General features: G+C 41.3%; 1 protein-coding gene across 3 annotated transcripts; it reads right to left on the bottom strand.

Moving 5' to 3' along the window:
• Positions 1-7,477: 7,477 nt before the first annotated feature.
• fam151a (family with sequence similarity 151 member A) lies at positions 7,478-19,212 on the bottom strand. 3 transcript variants are annotated; one of them, XM_038718944.1, is made up of 14 exons: positions 19,055-19,212; positions 18,573-18,687; positions 18,177-18,337; positions 16,035-16,184; positions 15,741-15,890; positions 14,856-15,018; positions 14,673-14,730; positions 14,131-14,220; positions 12,566-12,642; positions 12,220-12,356; positions 11,080-11,250; positions 9,970-10,076; positions 9,195-9,374; positions 7,478-7,960 (listed from the first exon to the last, which is right to left on the bottom strand). In XM_038718944.1, exons 1-14 carry the CDS (start codon positions 19,143-19,145, stop codon positions 7,655-7,657), a joined length of 1,956 nt encoding a protein of 651 aa, XP_038574872.1. In that variant the 5' UTR covers positions 19,146-19,212; the 3' UTR covers positions 7,478-7,654. The 3 variants fall into 3 exon arrangements, with proteins under 3 accessions (XP_038574872.1, XP_038574873.1, XP_038574874.1); XM_038718945.1 differs by lacking the exon at positions 18,573-18,687 and having other exon boundaries at positions 19,055-19,173; XM_038718946.1 differs by lacking the exons at positions 18,177-18,337; positions 18,573-18,687 and having other exon boundaries at positions 19,055-19,202.
• Between the last annotated feature and the right edge of the window lie 520 nt (positions 19,213-19,732).

Genomic DNA, 19,732 nt, shown 5'->3' with positions numbered 1-19,732 from the left:
TGGTCTTTATTCCTTCTCACTGTTGCACTTGTAAGGTAAAAACCCTCAAAGACTCTTCATCAATCCATCCCTGTGTCCTCCACTGCACCCATCCCCCATTTTTAAAGTGATGCTCCTGGACCTCCATCCATCCATCTTCATCCGCTTATCTGGGGTCGGGTCGCAGGGGAAGCAGCTCCAGTAGGGACCCCAAACTTCTCTTTTCCGAGCCACATTAACCAGGTCTGACTGGCGTTCCCAGGCCAGTGTGGAGATATAATCTGTCCACCTAGTCCTGGGTCTTCCCCGAGGTCTCCTCCCAGCTGGACGTGCCTGGAACACCTCCCTAGGGAGGCGTCCAGGAGGCATTCTTACCAGATGCCCAAACCACCTCAACTGGCTCCTTTCGAGCCGGATGGCCGAGCTTCTCACCCTATCTGTAAGAGAGATACCAGCCTGAGGAAACCCATTTCGGCCTTATCGTTCTTTCGGTCGTGACCATAGATGAGGGTAGGAATGAAAATTGACAGGTAGATCGAGAGCTTTGCCTTACGGCTCAGCAGAGGTGGGTAAAGGGAGTGCAATACTGCCACCGGCCAATTTCTCTGCTACTTGAACTCCTTCACTTGAACCGTGGCCTCCACCGGTTTCCTGCTGAGAACCGTGGCCACAGATTCAGAGGTGCTAATCCTCATCCCAACCGCTTCACACTCTGCTGCAAACTGATCCAGTGAGAGCTGAAGGTCATGGACCAATGATGCCATCAGGACCACATCATCTGCAAAAAGCAGTGACGAGATCCCAAGTCCCCCGAACCTCAACCCCTCCTCACCACGACTACGCCTTGAAATCCTGTCCATGAATATCACAAACAGGATTGGTGACAAAGCGCAGCCCTGGCGAAGGCCAACCCTTACCTGGAAAGTGTCCGACTTAGTATTTCACAACTCGGACAAGTACTCGGGCACAGCTCTCGCTTTGGATGTACAGGGATTGGATAGCCCTGAGAAGGGCCCCCCTCACCCCATACTCCCGCAGCACCTCCCACAGTATCTCCCGGGGGACCCGGTCATACGTCTTCTCCAGATCTACAAAGCACATGTAGACTGGATGGGCCAAGCCCACTCCATTGTTCCACCATCAGGACGAAAACTGTACCCGACTTCCACGCAATGTTAAAGAGACTTGTCATCCAGCCTCTCCACACCCAAAGCTTTTAGCATTTCTGGGCGGATCTCATCAATCCCTGGGGCTTTGCCACTGTGGAGTGGTTTGACTACCTCAGTGACTTCCACCAGGGAAATTGAATAGAATCCCCCATCAGCCTCCAGCTCTGTCTCTTCTAGAGAGGGTGTGTCAGTCGGATTTTAGAGTCCTATCCTTACTGTACACAGCTTGGACAGTTCCCTGCTTCCCCCTCCTGAGGTGGCAGACACTTTGGTGCTGACCAAAAGTCCTTCTCCATGTCTTGTCTGAACTTCTCCCACACCCGCTGCTTTGCATCTGCCACAGCAGAGGCTGCAGCCCTTCAGGCCTGTCAGTACCTTGCAACCGCCTCCGTTTGGGCTTACCGGGTCTGTCCAGAGTCTTCCCCCACCCCCTGACTCACCACCAGGTGGTGATCAGTTGACAGCTCCGCCCCTCTCTTCACCCGAGTGTCCGAAACATGCGGCCTCAAATCAGATGAAACGATTACAAAATCGATCATCGATCTTCGGCCTAAGGTGCTCTGGTACCACGTACACTTATGAACATCCTTATGTTCGAACATGGTGTTTGTTATAGACAACCCATGACTAGCACAGAAGTCTTAACAACAAACACCCACTCTGGTTTAGATCAGGGGGACCGTTCCTCCCAATCACGCCTCTCCAGGTATCTCCATCATTGCCCACATGCATGTTAAACTCTCCCAGCAGAACTATGGAGTCCCCTACTGGAGCCCCACACAGGGTCTCCAAGAAGGCCAAATACTCTGAGCTGCTGTTTGGTGCATATGCACAAACAACAGTCAGAGTCGTCCCCCCCCCCCCACCCACCCACAACCCGAAGTTGTAAGGAGGCAACCCTCTCGTTCACCGGAGTGAACTCCAACTTAGAGACGCTCAGCCGGGGGCTTGTGAGTATCTCCACACCCGCCTGGCGCCTCACACCCTGAGCAACTCCAGAGAAGAATTGGGTCCATTCCCTATCAAGGAGTATGGTTCCAGAACTGAGACTGCGCGTGGAGGTTAGCCCCACCAGATCTAACTGGTAGCGCTCCATCTCCCACACAAGTTCCGGCTCCTTCACCCACAGAGAGGTGACATTCCACGTCCCCAGAGCCAGCCTCTGCCTCCCGGGTCTGGTCTGTCGAGGTCCCTGACCTTCACAGCCACCCATGTGGCAGTGCACCCGACCCCCGTGGATCTTCGCATGGATGGTGGGTCCAAAGGATGGAGAGGGTTGCTGCTTCGGGGTGTGCCGGCGAGCTCACCCTCTGGGCCTGGCTCCAGACTGGGGCCCCGGGTTTCCTCCGGGCAGGGTATCTCTTCCTCTTCCTCGATTTTTCATCAGGGGTCTTTATGAACCATTCTCCGTCTGGCCCCTCACCTGGAACAACTTTGCCTTGGGAGACCCTACCAGGAGCACTAGTCTCCAGACAACACTCACAGGGGCATGCAAACCTCTCCTCCACGATAAGGTGATGGTTCCTGGAGAGGCTCCTGGACCTATAATTTACCTCACTTCTTCCTAAAGTGCTATGTTCTGCTAAAGAGGGTGCATCCAAAGCACATGAAAGCCATAAGGCAGCTTTGTTATAACTGTGGCAGCAGGAAAAGACAGACTGGACCAGGGGAAAAAATTTAACTGAGCCCCCTGAGCCTTGGTCCAGTCCTGCTTCACAGTTTGATCAGGTTGTACTACTGGTGACATGCTGATACGTAACTATGCTCTTTGTTCTGCCACTCAAAAACATGTAATTACACAATATACAGACACAACACAGCCTACTGCCCTAGACTGAATAATGTACCAACTTTACTGTATACTCACTCCTTTTTCAACACAGTACCAAAAAAAGGTGTTGCTTCTTCATAGTGACCAGCTTGTACCATGTCACTGCTCCATTTTGCCTACAAAATAGCAAACTCATGATGAACAGTTTAAAACAATATCAAAAACATTGCAGTAGAACCAGATAAATCTTCTGCATTATTACAAGCATTTCCCTTCCTTGTCAAAACCCGTTCATTGTGTGTCCGGTGTGTTGTGCTAGTAGAAGCTACAGTAGCCTGGACCTGCTGGTGTCAAGCAGAGATGAGACGCTGGCTTCAGAGGTCTGGTGAGCTCGCCTCTTTCTAACTCCACACCTCCAAATTTTCACATTTTCAAACTTGCAGTTGTCAGCCCCAACTGAAACAGATTCAAGTACGATCACTTAAGGACACAGGCATATTTCTAAAAATGTTCCTTTAAAATGAATTTTGCTCTTGATGGAAATTTGAATTGTCAAGTGGGAAATTGGAAAAGTGCTACAAAAAGTAGCATTCGCAGGTTCTGAGCACCTGGTTATACTCATTCAACAAGGAACTAAATAAAAATACATCACTGGAGTTGCTACTGGCGTGAAAATATTATATTTTGAATAAGATTAGTACAAATACAACCCAGAAACAACTGAGGAGCTCGAGTGTGGCACTTTACCAACTTGGCTGCCAGTGAAAACTTTTACAGCCAAACTCTCATCTATCCAATATACTGTGTACACTGTGTACAGTCACTGACGGTTTACCCCTGGGTGATGTTTACCTCTTGTTTCATTGCCCACAGAGCTGCTGTTGTTGTTTTTGCGTACTGTATCACACAAAGAATAAAGGATCAGCTGCTTTTGACGAGCGTCTGTGTCTGACTGATTGCTGCTTCCTTTGGGGATGAACAGTGGAGTGAAAGACACAAAAGTACTTCCTCAAGAAAGCTTCAGGTGGTAGTTTTAAGAATGTGGAGGGAGACTATATTTACTACTACATACTTAGTATCAAAAGTATGCACTCTGATTATAAAATGGCCCTGTGGCTGATATTTTTATTATTATTATTAAATATTAGATTTTTAACACTGATGCATCACTTTTTAAGCAGAATTTTAATGTCATACTTTGTACCTGCTTTGTAGGTGGAGCTACTTTTAGCTACTTGATATACAATCAGGTAGTTTAGTCTGGTGGTTTCAGACCTAGGGGTGGTGCCTCTCATAAGGGTCATAAGATAAATCTCAGGGGTTGTGAAATTATTAATGGGAGGGTACAGAAGAAAAAAGTTCTGACAAATCTGTTTTTTGCACTTACCTATAATCTTTTTGTGAAATGATTGATCATTTGACCTTTTTGGTTCTAAAGCTGTTATTTAAATGAAAGCATCTGAGAATTTTAGATGGGAAATGTCTCTTTGGTGGAAACATGACAAACAGCCCCAACTAACCACTGCTTTTTAATGAATTTTGTTTCCCTCTAGTGTCTTGTTTATCTATGGCACCCATCTAGTTACTTACATGAAATGATGTTTGATATTTTATTGCATCTTTTATGATCTATTGATTGATGATTGATCTCACAGTTATTTAAGGCAGCTCCAGAGGTCTCTCAAGTGGTTAGGAGTTGCCAGTAGGGCCTTGTGATGGCACTGTGGAGACAGAGACATGCACAAATATTTCAGGAGAGGAAGAATGTTTTTGAATTATTTGACAACGCGTAGTTGATTAGACGGGGTCGGACAGCACAGGCATCATAATCATGATAATCTTTGTCAGTGAGTTGGTGAGCGACGTCATGTCACCACTGACAGCAATGCGTTTTCAGCTAAACTGACGGTTGTGATGACTCAGTTTCTTTGCCACAGGACAAATGTAGCAATACTGATGATTTGGGGCCATCACAACCATCATTCAGCCGATTTGTCACGGAAACATTTATGGCACTTACAGCTTGACTCATTGTCATGCGGTTCATCGACTTCCCAACAACACCCCCCGTAATCTAATAGAAGCAAACAAAATTCATGCAAATAGTCGGCTTCCCAGGAGTAGTAGGTGCAGTTGATAGCACTCATATATATTTCATTTATTATTGTGTATATCATAATGTATTCTCTTAAAAATACTTAATTGTCAAATGTGTGTTGAATATAAACTCCTCTTAGGAATTTCACCATTCAATGTGATTTTAGAATATTAAAGAAGGAAATCTATTCAGTGATTGGTCCTTGGCTACATCGTCATCCAAAGTACTGTTTGCGGCACAGCATAGTGTCGTAAATCAGCACTAAGACTGACACTTAAGATTTAGTCCTACACTTCACTCAAATTAGGAATGAGATGCTTGATAACGAACTTTTAAGCACTGCTTTGAGCCAAGAATTTTTTTACTCTTAAGTCAATCCTTAGCAGTGTTCTTATGAGTAAATCTGAGAAGCTTGATAAATACGGGCCCTGATTTCATCATCTGTTTTTTCACGTGAAAGAAAAGGTTTCATTTCACATGCATGTCAGAAATGAGAATAACTGGGCCATTTATTTCACCCAAATGTCAAACTAACATCTGGCTCTGATGTCTCCTACCTGTTTTCGATGCCTCTCAAATCCATGATGTTGCTTTTAGCAGTGGTGTGTGGAGGAGAGTATGTGTTAGCTCTGTGGCTATCTCCTGTGGCAACATGGTACCCGTACACCTACCCTCCCGCCATTCACACTGTCTACATCTACTTATGATCCTGTCCCCCAGAGAATCCTGTGGGGTGTACTGCAGGACTGTGGTGTACAGGGGCCATTGCTACGAGCCATCTGGCCCTTGTATAACCAAAGAGAGTTGCAATAATCCAGTCTAGAAGAAACAAATGCATAGACTTGTTTTTCTACATCATTTTCAGACAGGATGTTCCTCATTTTGGCAATATTACATAGGTGAAAAAAGGCAGTCCTTGAAGTTTGTTTTATGTGAGAGTCAAAGGACATGTCCTGATCAAAGTTAACTCAGTCATTCCTCACAGTGGTGTTGGAGGCCAGGGCGATGCCACCCATGGAAATTGTATCTTTAGATAATGCATCTCGGAGGTGTTTGGGGCTGACATTTGTCTGAGTTTAACATCAGAAAATTACAGGTCATCCAATTACGTTCTTAAGGCACACTGCATGTTTAGCTAACTGATTGGTTTCATCTGGCTTGATTTATAATTGGGTATCATCTGCGTAACAATGGAAATGGAAATGTTTCCTAATAATATTGCTTATTGGCGGGGTGGTGATGGTGCAGTGGATAAGACACGTGGGAGACCCGGGTTCAATCCCCCACTGTGACCCATCCACCAATGTGTCCTTGAGCAAGACACTTAACCCCTAGTTGCTCCAGAGGGGTGCGACCTCTGATATGTATAGCAGTTGTAAGTCACTTTGGATAAGAGGGTCAGCTAAATGAATAAATGTAAGGTGAATAAGATTGTTCCAACTTTTTTTTATCTCCCAACTCCTGAATCAGGTCAACACTTCTGTTTATCCAAAACTTTGGTTTATGAGCAAATACCTGCTAAACTAATGACAATCCTTCTATGTTTAGTGCTAATTAGCAAATGTAATAATTGCTCAAAGGCGAAACTAACATTGAAAACATTTTACCTGCTAAACATCAACCTGCAAGCATTATCATTGTGAGCATGTGGCAATGCAGAGCTACAGAGCAGCTAGCAAGGCTGAAGATGCGTCAGGCCCCTTATACACTACGACTGAAAACGCACATTTAGTGGCCATTCATGTACACTGGGCATGCACGTGCCGGTGTAAACATGAAGCAGATGGTCTACTCCGTAGAAGATTTGGTGAGATAATAAAGTAATGCAGACGAGGAACCACACCAGTTTTTTTTGCATGGACCAACAACGAGCTGGGACTGTTACTGAATGTAACACAGGAGTCAAAAGCAGCGGTGGTGGCGGAAAACAGTCTGAGAGTAGTCAAAAAGTAAACGGTGACAAGTGTAGGTGTTATTTGCACGGTACAAAATAATTTAATAAAAATAGCAAATCAAAAACTGTCAGTAGCATCGTGTTTCTGCTTTGCATGACTTATGTGACCCAATCTGAGAGCCAAACGTGAGCGTCTGCGTCATCGTTTCTAAAGTCCTCCGTTTTTTGCCCGTCCGCACTAAACTGCTCTCCGAAGCTTTAAAACGAAAAACGCGGTCGGAAGCGTTTTCAAACTTCTCCCTTTTAGGCCTTCGTCGAACGGGAGGTGCAAACGTAGCAAAAGGTCTCCGTTTTGAAACGAAAACGCTGCAGTGTGGATGGGGCCTTAGTCTTGTTTCTGCTAACACTGGTGCTGCATAGTCAGTAAATGGAACAAACCAACAGGTGTGGAAATCAGACCCCCAGCTGTGCAGGGTGCTGTCTATACTGCATACCAATACACTCCCCTTTTTCAGTAAATTGAGAGGTGCGAAAGATGTCACGATACATGTACAATTAACACCTACCAGAGTGTTCCTACATTTTATTTTCTTTCAGTGCAAGACAATACAACCAACCGCTTTTATTGCATTATGAACAAGAAATTGATCAGTGATGAGCCAATATCAGGTGAAAAAATTAGCCCTCCAATTTATCATTTAGGCTCTGACTGAGTATCACACTCTGAAGATAGATAGATCTACTCAGTCAGAAATCAGATACAGGTTTGTGGTTGATCTCCCTGTACGTTGGGCCATAAGTCCTTTGAAGGCTGTAAAAGCTCCAGCACTGCTTTCTGTGTCCTCCTCCACTAACAGGTCATATCTATCCATCATTCCCATTAGCGAGTTAAGCGCATCCTGTCCTTCGGGCAGCAAGGCCGTGTTCAGATGTAGAGCCGCTCTCTGAGACAAGCCCGTCACTGTCGCCGGGATCAGAGGAGGCCAGTTCTGCTCCGTCAGGACGAGGGTGACGTAAGGGAACAGCCTCTCTACTGTGGATACAAACTCCTGAAAGACGACGGAGTATTAACACTACTGTGCTGTATGTAGTGGAACAAAAGCACAGTCAAAAATGCACTTAAAAAACAACTGATCCCTGATTATGTGTGACATATAAGTTTCAAAATATTTTGGCCTACAATTACGTGTTATTCAGTCGTCCACATCTTATATGATGGAACATCCTACATTTTTATTTATACACACACACACACATATATATATACGTACAAATATATACACACATACAGCATAGAGTCTGTGGATCAGAGGGAACCACCAGGGACATATCTTTGCATCATATTACCCAACTAGTCAAGTCAATACAATTATAGACAACAACAAGAACCTGTCATGGTTTGACCTGTTCTGCTCTGTGTTCTGTGTTTCCTGATCTCTGTTTCCTTGTCTTATTTTGACATCTGTTTGGTCTGTGTTTCTGAAGTTTTCGTTCAGTGTGCTTGTCCTGGTTATTTTAAATTTGCCTGTTGTCTATCTGATGGTCCCTGTGTCTGACTGTCTCCTGTTTTAGTTTGTAGGTTTCTGCTCCTGTTGTCTGTGTTAAGTTTTGCTTCCTCTCTGCCTGATTATCCAATGTGTATCACCTGGAGTTAATTACTCTGCCTGACTGTGTGTGTCTGTGTCATTACAAAATGCCTTTGCTTCTGTTCAGTCTCTGTTAGTCCATTGTCCAAGACTTTTGTTTAGTCTTGTAGATTGAGGAAATTTTGGGTTGTCCATATTGATGTCAGATAAGCAGTTCTCAGGGGAGTAAAGGACACATCAGGACATCAGGATCAACAGCTATAAAAAGCAGGGTGTCATCTGCATAACAGTATAAATCAATTCTTTGCTTACAGAGGATGACCCCAAGGGTTAACATATATCTACTGAACAGTACTGGACCTAGGACAGAACCTTGTGGTATTCCAAATGGAATTAACTTTTTTTGACAAAACAAAAAAACACAGTTTGCAGAATTGTTAGCTGCGATGTAAAATATGTGGTGTGGTAAATGTGCTGAAACGTGCAAAAGCACTGGCATGGTCATTTAACCGCAGATACCACAGTTGTTTGTTCTTTCTCCTGTCTGACTGGAGGCTTATAATTCAGCCTGACCTACAGTTCTTCACATACTAATACAGCTTTAACACTTTTAATCTGCTGTAGGAGAAACTCAATCTGGAATGAAATCAGAACCCCTTTTGGTGGATGCAGAGAAGTCAGGAAGGAAACTGCATACCTTTGTGTTGTCAGTGCTCTGTAAACCCTCCATGCTGATCCAGACAGGCCTGTAGAGCTTCTCTCTGCTGTAGGCTGAGTGCAGCAGTTCAAGAGAAGCTTCCAGAAGCTGTTGAGTGTGGATCCGAAGGTGAACACCCCAGGGTACATCCGCCCTTTTCCCAAGCAGCTGCAGGACATCCTTCAAAGACATATTACACATAAGGCCGTTTTTATCCACATGCACATTTATCGTCTACGGTGCATTTATGGTTGTAAGTCAAGACTCTTCACAGAACAGAGAAATACAAGAGCTGCACAAATCTACAAAGATGATATAAAGCAAAGGCAGACACCAGCTCGGTTTTTGCTATCAGATTCAAATCTGGAAAACATCCTGTGTGAGTCCACTGAACTCTACTTGACATATAAACAAATCCCCGTACTACAGAGAATGTTGTACTGATGTCACTTGCTGACCTCTTAAATCTCCTCTCCACTAAAAGCAAATATTTGAATGAAGTTGGAGTTGTAGATTTAAAATAGAGCCCCGTTTCACCAGCATCTTGGCTAATTTCTTGCCTCAGATGGATTCAGAAACAGATTAAGGTATATAGTTTAAGATCCGTATTGAAAATGCTCTTACTATCAGCTGGAGTAAAAGTTTATACTGTTATCTGAGTGAAGGAGGGAACTATCAGCCAGTTATTGTATGGCCCAACTGAAATGTCTCAGTCTAATAATTATTTTAAGAAATGAAAAATAAAAACCGAACAAACTGATTTTTGTTAACATACCTGCAGTGTGAGGGCCTCTGAGCGATTTGCAGAACCTTCCACCAGAGGGACTTCAGGCCGGTTGCTGTCAGAAGCCACCCGAACCACCAACATGCCGCCAGCACCATCTGGACACACAGATGTTAGAAGGCAGTGAAGGTGAACAGGGCGAATGGTTCATTATTGCTGCAGTGATGAAGCGTGGTTCAAAAAACCCACAGATGTTATCGGGATGTCCTGACTGAACACAATGAAGAAATGAAGGTACAACTAAATAAATAAATCAACTTTTTTGTCACATATATAGTCATACACAGTGCAATGACATGCATGGTCTGCATCCTAATTTAAGCTTTAATAATATGTCTTTTGGCAATTTGTCATCCTTTGAATATGCTGCTTTCGTCCATAAATCTGTCCCCCCTACAATATCAGTTACACTGTAACTTAAACACGTATTCTTAGAGGAATTTTCTGAGCTACAATCCAAAATTTCTATAAATTTTGACTGTTGTCTCAGGACACTTCAATATTTACACTGATAACCCCAATAATCCAGATACAAAACGGATCTGCTAAAATCACTCAGCGACCATCTAACAACAAAAAAGGGCACTTGAGGGAGTCGTGGGGGGTGCAAGAAATTTGGTCTATCAGAGTATATGCATTTAACACTTTTATGCAGTGTAAAAATGACCTACAATCAATCGAACCCTTCTTGCTGTGCTAACCGCTGAGCCACCATGCTACGTCAACACAAAAAGATGTTGCATGCTATGATAGCATTAAGAGATGCAATCACACAATAACTCATGGGAGGGAATTTATTTGTGCTTACCAGCTTATCAAAATGTGTGAAATTTGAGATTATGTCATATTTCAAAATGATGGTATTGTGATGCCACACAGTTTTGTGTAGTAGTGTTTGACACTACCACCGGATGGCTCCAGAGTTAGGGGTTTAAAGAATAGAGTTACTGAACATGGAGAGAATGGTTTGATGACACATTTCAGTGAAGCCAAACAGCCTACTATCAGTTCATCAATTATTCATCAAGTGAAAAATAATAAAAGTTAATGTCTGTATGTCTAAAGAAACTGTGTAAAGAAGCTGTTTTTTTGTCTACATACCTGAAAGCTGAGCTAACAGGGAGGTCTGATCAGTGACTGTAAACCAATGGATGCCCAGGCTGTTGGGTTGTGTGGATGCGGACAGGAAGTTGGTATCTGAGCTGTGAACTGGATAGAGGAAGTCCATCAGGTCTCCTCCAGGATAGAACCGCCTCAGACGGCCCCGCTGCACTGTAAACACAATCAATACATCAGTAGGTAACTAGAATGGGGCGAATGCACGAAGGCTAAGTCCTTGTTGCAGCAGCCCGTGTTCAAATCTGACCTGCCGCACTTTGCTGCATGTCTGAAGCAAGATTTATGAGCAATGGAATGTAGTAAAGTCTATTTTAAAAATGTTTAAACTCAAATACAGACATTGCTTCTCACATTGGATAGGTGAAATTGAAACATCAAAAATTCTGGATCGCATAACAAGGAGAATCAATGCATAAAACTGTCCTATCTGGTTACATTCTGCCAGTCATGTGATCAAAAAAGAAAAATCAGAACTCAATGAACTTATCTGAATTAGTGAAACACCCCCAAAAAAAGTTTTTCAAAACGTAAAATGAACTCCTGGAAATTTGAAATAAGGGAATTTATCCTCACAAATTTAAATAGATGGTTTTCATGGTAAAATATTTCAGTGCTATAAGTTAAGTAGTGAGGTAAGTACAGTAATTTCAACATATAGTAGTATTAGTAGTTAACTATAGTAGTATAGTTACATTTAATAAGATTTATAAGAACATATCCTGTAGCCAGTGACACGCTGTCAAGGCGTCACGGGGAGCCGTCGCTGTTCAATGCTAACAAAATATTTTGTCTTTTACCTATGAATTATGAGACGTTTCCACAATCTTCGCAATGAATTGTTCACAATGTTACTGTCCAATACAGAGGAGTCCTTCAGGGCTGCCTTTATTTTCAGGTGTTTTAGCTTTGCTTTAGGTTAGGCTCATATGTAGTTTTAGTATTTGTTTATTCAGTGATACAAATGCTAAATCATAGATTCTTTCTACATTTTTCACCCATTTGGCAACTTTTTCTGGATTAAAACATATGTGCATTTTTAAAATGATTGTATTCAAAATATTTTTGGTTTTAGAATCACTGACTCGACTCTGTTACTGTTCAGAGAAAAAGCTCCTTCCTTACTTGCAGCCTGTTTAAAGGCAGACAGCGTTGGTTCATAGATATCGTAGTAGACTCTGGTGGGTTGAGTGTTGTCCCGTATGAACAGCAGGTCACTGATGTTCGGGTGAATCGAACCCTGCCACAGTGTCAGACTGAACCTGGAAACCAAATCCCAACAGTGACACAGATCAGCGGAACAGAACACAACAATATGAGTAAAATCACAAGCACACGGATGATATCGTGAGTGAATATGCTCTGGAGTATCACTTAAATGTCTGCATTAAAAGTCTGAGGAGTGGGACATTCTTATTATTAAATGATGAGTGATTTTCAGTCATTGTCATAATACACATGCGAGTGTTACCGTGGTGACTGGCTGAGGAGCCAGCTGATGTGCTGCCAGCCACTGCGGACCAACAGGGCGTGGACTGGGAACGTCACCTAAAGAGACAAATGATTTTTAATGTTTTACTGCCCATTTTCATTGTCAGAGACTTTCAGCTGATACATCTACTATTGTCGCACACTTTTCCTTGACCTTGATGAAAATGTCACAAGGTCAAGGAAAGATGTGAAGGTCATTTCATAAAGACAACGGCTGTGCTCAGAGAATCCTACTGCACTTTACTCTAGGCTTTAAAAAACACACATTACTTCTGAACCACGGAAAATAATTAGCCTACAGTGACAAACCCAATGCTTTGCAAAAAAGAAAGGATGTTGAGAAAATAGATTTTTTATTACATTCCACAATGTGGGGGTTCAGCAAAACAAGATTTATGTGTATAGTATTTTGTTATGATGATAATAGCATTGAGGCTCCTTTCCTCAGCTTTTAGAGAATTCAACCAGCTCTTATATTGGCTGCCACTTAAACACTTTGCTACTTCGCCTCACACCACGAAGGTCGTGGGTTCGAACCTTGGTCGTTCCTTTCTGTGTGGAGTTTGCATGTTCTCCCCGTGTCTGCGTGGGTTCTCTCCGGGTGCACCGGCTTCCTCCCACCGTCCAAAGAGGTGCGGACTAGGTTGACTGGTGACGCTAAATTGACCTTAGGTGTGCGTGTGCCTGGTTGTTTGTCTATGTGTGGCCCTGCGATGGGCTGGCGACCTGTCCAGGGTGTACCCCGCCTTTCGCCCGATGTCAGCTGAGATTGGCTCCAGCCCCCAGCGACCCTGTACGCAGGATAAGCGGGTGACCAGCTCTTATCATGGCTGCCACTTAAACACTTCGGGGTCATTTCGCTCAGTTAGGAACCTTCCTAGCATGCTGATGCTGTGAGGTCTCCTCCTTTTGCTGCCTCCCAAACAGATTCTGTTGTGCCTTGCTGAGCTGTTTAGTGACTGCTGAGTCTTGCCAGTGTGGAGCTACGATTTGGTTGGTTCGTGGGCGCCGCACAACATGTATGTGTATGTGACAATAAAGTATCAAAGAAGTATCATCTTCTTCTTCTTCTTAGATTTGTAGTAGAATGTAAGTCGATAACTAAAGTGCAGCCCTGGAAAACTTTAGGGAGGAAAAGCTTTTTCTGTTTTAACCTATTTCTCCTGTTTATAGGACGTAAGTAAGCGGCCTGTATTTTCTTTTGTTCTTTGTTTTGTTTAGGTAAGTAGGCGGCGCGGTGGTACAGCACTCACAGCAAGAAGGTCGTGGGTTTGAACCTTGGTCGGTCCAGGCCTTTCTGTGTTTGCATGTTCTCACTGTGGTGCACCGTCCAAAGAGGTGCGGACTAGGTTAATTGGTGACGTGGTGTGCGTGTGCCTGGTTGTCTGTCTATGTGTGGCGACCTGTCCAGGGTGTTCGCTCGGGCTCCAGCGACCCTGTACGCAGGATAAGCGGGTGACGATGGATGGAAGTTAGCAGTTAACGATATTATTTATCCATTTTCACTCTGCTTGATACTTGTTTTTTGTGTCTGTTAAAGCTTACCTTTTGCGGGACATCTTTGATCATATCATACATGTCTTCCACCATGGACCTGGTATAGGTTTTAATGAAAAGTGGAGGAGCATAGGCTACCTGTCAGAAACAATGCAACGTCAGCGGGGAATCAAAATCATTTGGACTACAACAGGACTGAAAGTCTACAGCTGAGCTAGCTGCAACAAAAGACAACATCAGGTCAAAATTTCTGTTTGGTTTATGAACTAATACCTGCAAATCCAATGTCCCATCAGCCTCAGCTGTACTTTGGGTTTACTGCTAATTAGTAAATATTAGCATGAAGCTCAGCATTTTAGCATGCTGATGTTGGCATTTTGCTCAAAGCGCCCCTGTGCCTAAGTACAGCCTCACAAAGCCTCTAGTGTGGCTGTTAATATAATAATAATATAATAAGTAGTATTAGTAAAATCCTACCTATACATATCTTTGACTCACAGACTAACTGATTATCTGACCAACTGACTGGAACGTCCATAGGGTCATATACACATACTCTACAGTGATTCCTGATCAGGACGTGAACTTACCTTCCATCCAGGAGACAAAGTGACGTCTGGAAACTTCTCCTGAATCAGCTGCAGAAATCTGGAAAAGGTGGAAGGACGTAAAAAGAGAAGACAGAAGAGAAATGTATTATGATCGGGAACTAATTTGGCTTGTGAACAGCAGGGAACCGATGGACAAAATACATAAAAATCAGGCTTCTTCACCTGGTTCCATTGACTGGAGGCAGGAAGTTTGGTACGTTGGGTCCTCGGAGGACGTCGGCATTAAGCCACACAGGCCTGTTTATCCCTCTGCTACTGTTCTTTCCACTTAGCAGGTCCAATGACAAACCCACTGATGCCAAAGACTTAAAATCCAACTTCATGCCTGCAGGGAGACAAAGAGCATTAAAACCCTGTGGTTTGCTTCTTAAGAACGGACACAGACAAAAGTACAGATAAAGTGTTGTAAGCGTTGTGTATTGGCATGGTGTGTTGCTGTGTACTGCTTCAAGTCTACTTGCTCTGACAATAAATGGATTGACATATCCGACCTCAAGTTCATACTATTAAACACTATTACATGTCCCCATCACTTTCTGAAAGCATAATTGGTCAAACATTTGCTCTGAAAAATAGCTAGTAACAAGAAATGGAAACTAACAAATGAAAATGCTTTGAGAAGTTTATTTGCACACTAAGAAAACCTGCAATGCATTTTAAATATAGAAGAAAGAAATGTGCATTGTCCAATAAAAGTAACTTAAGATAAAAACAAACTAGTTACTGTGTATTGTATTATATTCTGTTATATTTTTATATTTTGAATTGTCATCTGCAACCTGAATTTTGTTTCTCCTTTATATAAATAAAGACATTTCCACCATAAATTGCTGCAGAAAATATCTCCAGAATGCAGGAAATGAAGTCTTTAAATTAGTGCTCTCTTCTTGTTTTGTTCTCGTAAACCCAATACTGTGCATCATCACGTCTCGGGAGCTAAGTGTATCATCTCACGCCTAATCTGAGCCCTTATGTCCCCAACACTTTTCAACACAAAGTGATAAAGACACAGAAAGAGACATCTGTTCCATTTTGTATCTACTCTACCTTTTCTAGAGGCCAGTACAGCATCCAGCCATTGGTCCAGAGTGTTGTCACTATAGATGTCAGGGGGGTGGGCCATGATAGGGACTGGCTTCTCATTGGGTGTCCCATGACCCTCCACAGTGACATCAGACTCCAGGATCATAACATCACCTGAGGGGACGAGAGAAGAGGTGATGTCCAGTATCTGAACCTCATAGTTACAGGAGAGTGTGTATAAATAAATCCACTGTCACCACATTAGTCGGCAGAGCTCCACCACCAAAGAAGAATCTGTGTGTGTCAATGTGAGTTTACTTGCGAGAGCTTTGTTCATTTCCTTCTTGCTGTTGGCTCTGTGAAACCAGGTAGCCAACAGACCGTCAGGTTTGCTGATGTGACCCGACTGAACCAGGAAGTCCAGCATGTCTCCACCAGTGGAAAACAAGGGAAGAGGAGCTGAGGAATCTGATTGGGTAGCAAAACAAACACAGGACGTTCTGTTTAAATAGAGTATGTTATGTTTTTATTTCGTAGGGGAGTGAACTGAGTGACATTTTTTTTCTATCCTGCAGTAAAGTGCTGCAAAATATACCTCCTCATGCCATGAAGTGAGGACAACCAGTGGAATCTCAGACTGATAAATAATTGTACAAATTTTCAAATTATTATTATTTTGTTTTATTTTATTTTTAATATATATGTTTTTTTTACACACACACACACACACCCGCTTACTGTTTTATTTATTTATTTTATTTTAATATATTTTTATTTTTTTTAAAACACACGCTTACTGTTTTATTTATTTATTTTATTTTAATTTTAATATATTTTTTTTTAACACACATATCCGCTTACTGTTTTATTTATTTATTTTATTTTTATATATTTTTATTTTTTTAACACACACACGCTTACTGTTTTATTTATTTATTTTATTTTTAATATTTTTTTTTAACACACACACAAGTTTACTGTATTATTTAATTATTTTATTTTAATATATATTTTTTTTTTTAACACACACACGCTTACTGTTTTATTTATTTATTTTATTTTTAATATTTTTTTTAACACACACACAAGTTTACTGTATTATTTAATTATTTTATTTTAATATATTTGTATTTTTTTTAACACACACACGCTTACTGTTTTATTTATTTATTTTATTTTTAATATTTTTTTTAACACACACACAAGTTTACTGTATTATTTAATTATTTTATTTTAATATATTTGTATTTTTTTTAACACACACACGCTTACTGTTTTATTTATTTATTTTATTTTTAATATTTTTTTTTAACACACACACAAGTTTACTGTTTTATTTAATTATTTTATTTTAATATATTTTAATTTTTTAACACATGCTTACCATTTTATTTACTTATTTTATTTTATTTTAATTTATATATGGGTTTTTTTAACACACACACCAGCTTACTGTTTTATTTATTTATTTTATTTTTAATATATTTTTTTTAACACACACACGCTTACTGTTTTATTTATTTATTTTATTTTTAATATATTTAAAAAAAATTTACACACACACACGCTTACTGTTTTATTTAATTGTTTTATTTTAATATATTTTTATTTTTTTAACACACACACACACTTACCGTTTTATTTATTTATTTCATCTAAATTTTTAATTTAAAAAAAATTAACAAAAACACACATATGCTTTGATTACTTAAGACGCTTATTATGCTTTAATCACGTGTTTAATGAAATGTATGGGGTTGATTGTTCTTATGTAGTTTGTATGATGCTTTGGCAATATTGTTGTTACACATTCATGCCAATAAAGCTAATTTGAATTGAATTAAAGAAAAGTAGTTACTGCAGAATGTAAATTGCCCCCCGGTTCAGAGGACATAACCTCTGTGTCCTTAATGGTATCTACCCTGATTATGGATGAATCAATCTTAGCTACTGTTATCACCTCTACATAGTGATAAACTTAAATATACTGCACATCAAAATCTCTCCTTGGACTTTTCCATGTTTCATTATTTTACAACTTTCATTAGATTCATTCTAACAATTCACACCACAATTCAAATGATTACATAACAGCTGTTTGACCAAATGTGACTTCAGTGAATCTTATTTAAAATCAACAGATAAATGAGCCACAGAGGTCTGAAGGTCTGGGACTCCCCTCCTGTCAGTAGAACTGATGAAGCCTCTTGTGAGAGGTGAAATGTCTTGTGTTTGATTTTCTATTTGTAGAATAATTCATATATACACAATCATTTTAAGCCATGAAAGTAGCTTATAAATAAATCACAACTATCATGTTTTTATTTTATGCTCAATACTTTACGCTTATAAAACAGTGTGGTCTGTTTACAATGATTTATTTTGCATCACTGTTAAATGTATTTACTGAGAATTAGTTGAAATCCCATAAAGCTGAAAAACTCAAAGGGCAGAATGTACCTGACTTTGTGGTGAGCAACACTGCTGTGACAGTTATGACAATCAGCAGGAGGACAAGTCCAACAGCCACAGATATCATTATCAGCTGCTGTTTTGTTAGAGAGGCCAGATAAAGGTCTTGCTGTTTCTTTTGTCCTAAGTCCAAACCTTGCGCCCTCATCCTGGAGGAACACACACAGAAGAGCCAATCACACGTCTATCTATGCAACAATGTGAACAACATTTAGACTTTAAAATGAATTTTTCTAGTGGGATTTGCTCAAGGACACAAATCACACCAGGTTTAATATAAATAAATTAGTTTTGAGTCATTTTACCCAGAGAACTTGTCACAAGCTCACTTTTTTTAGCTTTGTATGCAGCTTTATCAGTTGTGAGAACTTGTCTGTCACTGACCTGTTTTCTTCTGTGCTAATCCTTTCCCCTCTCTGATTGTCCTCTCTTTCTCCCATCCTTTTCTGCCGGGTCTTTCTGCTGTCTTTACGATTAAAATATGTAGTCTCTGTAAAAGCTGCAGAGCAACACGCAGCGACAGAGAGACAGATGGGATTTTTATTGTCACGTTTATGAGCCTTATCCAAAGAGCAGAGATCACTGTGATTTCACTGATCACAATCTTTGGACAAGGCTCATATATACACACACACACTTTGTGTGGAAAAGTGGTGGGGATGTAAACGGTCTTAAGCATGTGCAATTTTAGGAAATATAAGGGGGATCAATATGACGTCAGAGTACAAATTACTGCGGGTCAGGAACATATTGCATAATGGGCATCAAAGTGCGCAGTGTAGGCTGCTGCAGAGTCGACAAAACAAAAACATCTGTCACATCTACACATACCGGGTCCATCGAACAATGCCAAAAACAACACCTACCTTTAGATGTTATGTTAATCTGCCTTGTTGTTTCGATGCTGCACACTTTTAGAAACAAACCAGACTCTTCAGCGTCCAGGCTGTGTGTCATGTTCACAGGGGAGAAGGGAAGACTTGCAAAAGAACAAACCGGTCAGCGCATGCACGTGTTTTGGGGTGATTTTAGAATCAGTATCTTGTTTGCTTTTTTTAGTTTGAGTAACTTTTTCTTGGCAATGCACATTTGTTTCTTCTGTATTTACATTACACTACATGTTTTCTTATTGTGCAAATAAACCTTTCTCAGAAAACTTTCATGTGTTAGTTTACATTCTCAGAACATTTTCAAGAAATTATGCTTTAAAAAAGTGATTGGGACAAAATCAGCCATTTCAAATAGTGGTGGGGACATGTCCCCAGTGTAAATGACACTATGCATGTTCACATATATACATACAGTATATATGTAACAAAGGTCCATGTATTGGAATAAAACAGGAGAAACTACCATCACTACATGGTGTGTTGTTAAGTCCATAAATCCATGTGTCTTGTAGTTGTTTTCTGTGTGGCTTCTGTTCCCTCTTTCTCCCCAACCCTGCAGCACAGTGGTTTTATGCAGCTGTCCCCTCTCTCTAATGAGGGTGGGGACCGTGGAGGGGTTGTTGCAGGGCCAGCGGGCCAGAAGGCAGCCTGGAG

This window comes from Micropterus salmoides, unplaced genomic scaffold, assembly GCF_014851395.1.
Source record: "Micropterus salmoides isolate LMB-PRFRI ecotype aquatic unplaced genomic scaffold, ASM1485139v1 Ms_hic_scaffold_14, whole genome shotgun sequence".
Taxonomy (NCBI): Eukaryota; Metazoa; Chordata; class Actinopteri; order Centrarchiformes; family Centrarchidae; genus Micropterus; species Micropterus salmoides.
The sequence above is the reverse complement of the archived record's forward strand: the minus strand, read 5'-3'. Positions and strand labels throughout refer to the sequence as shown.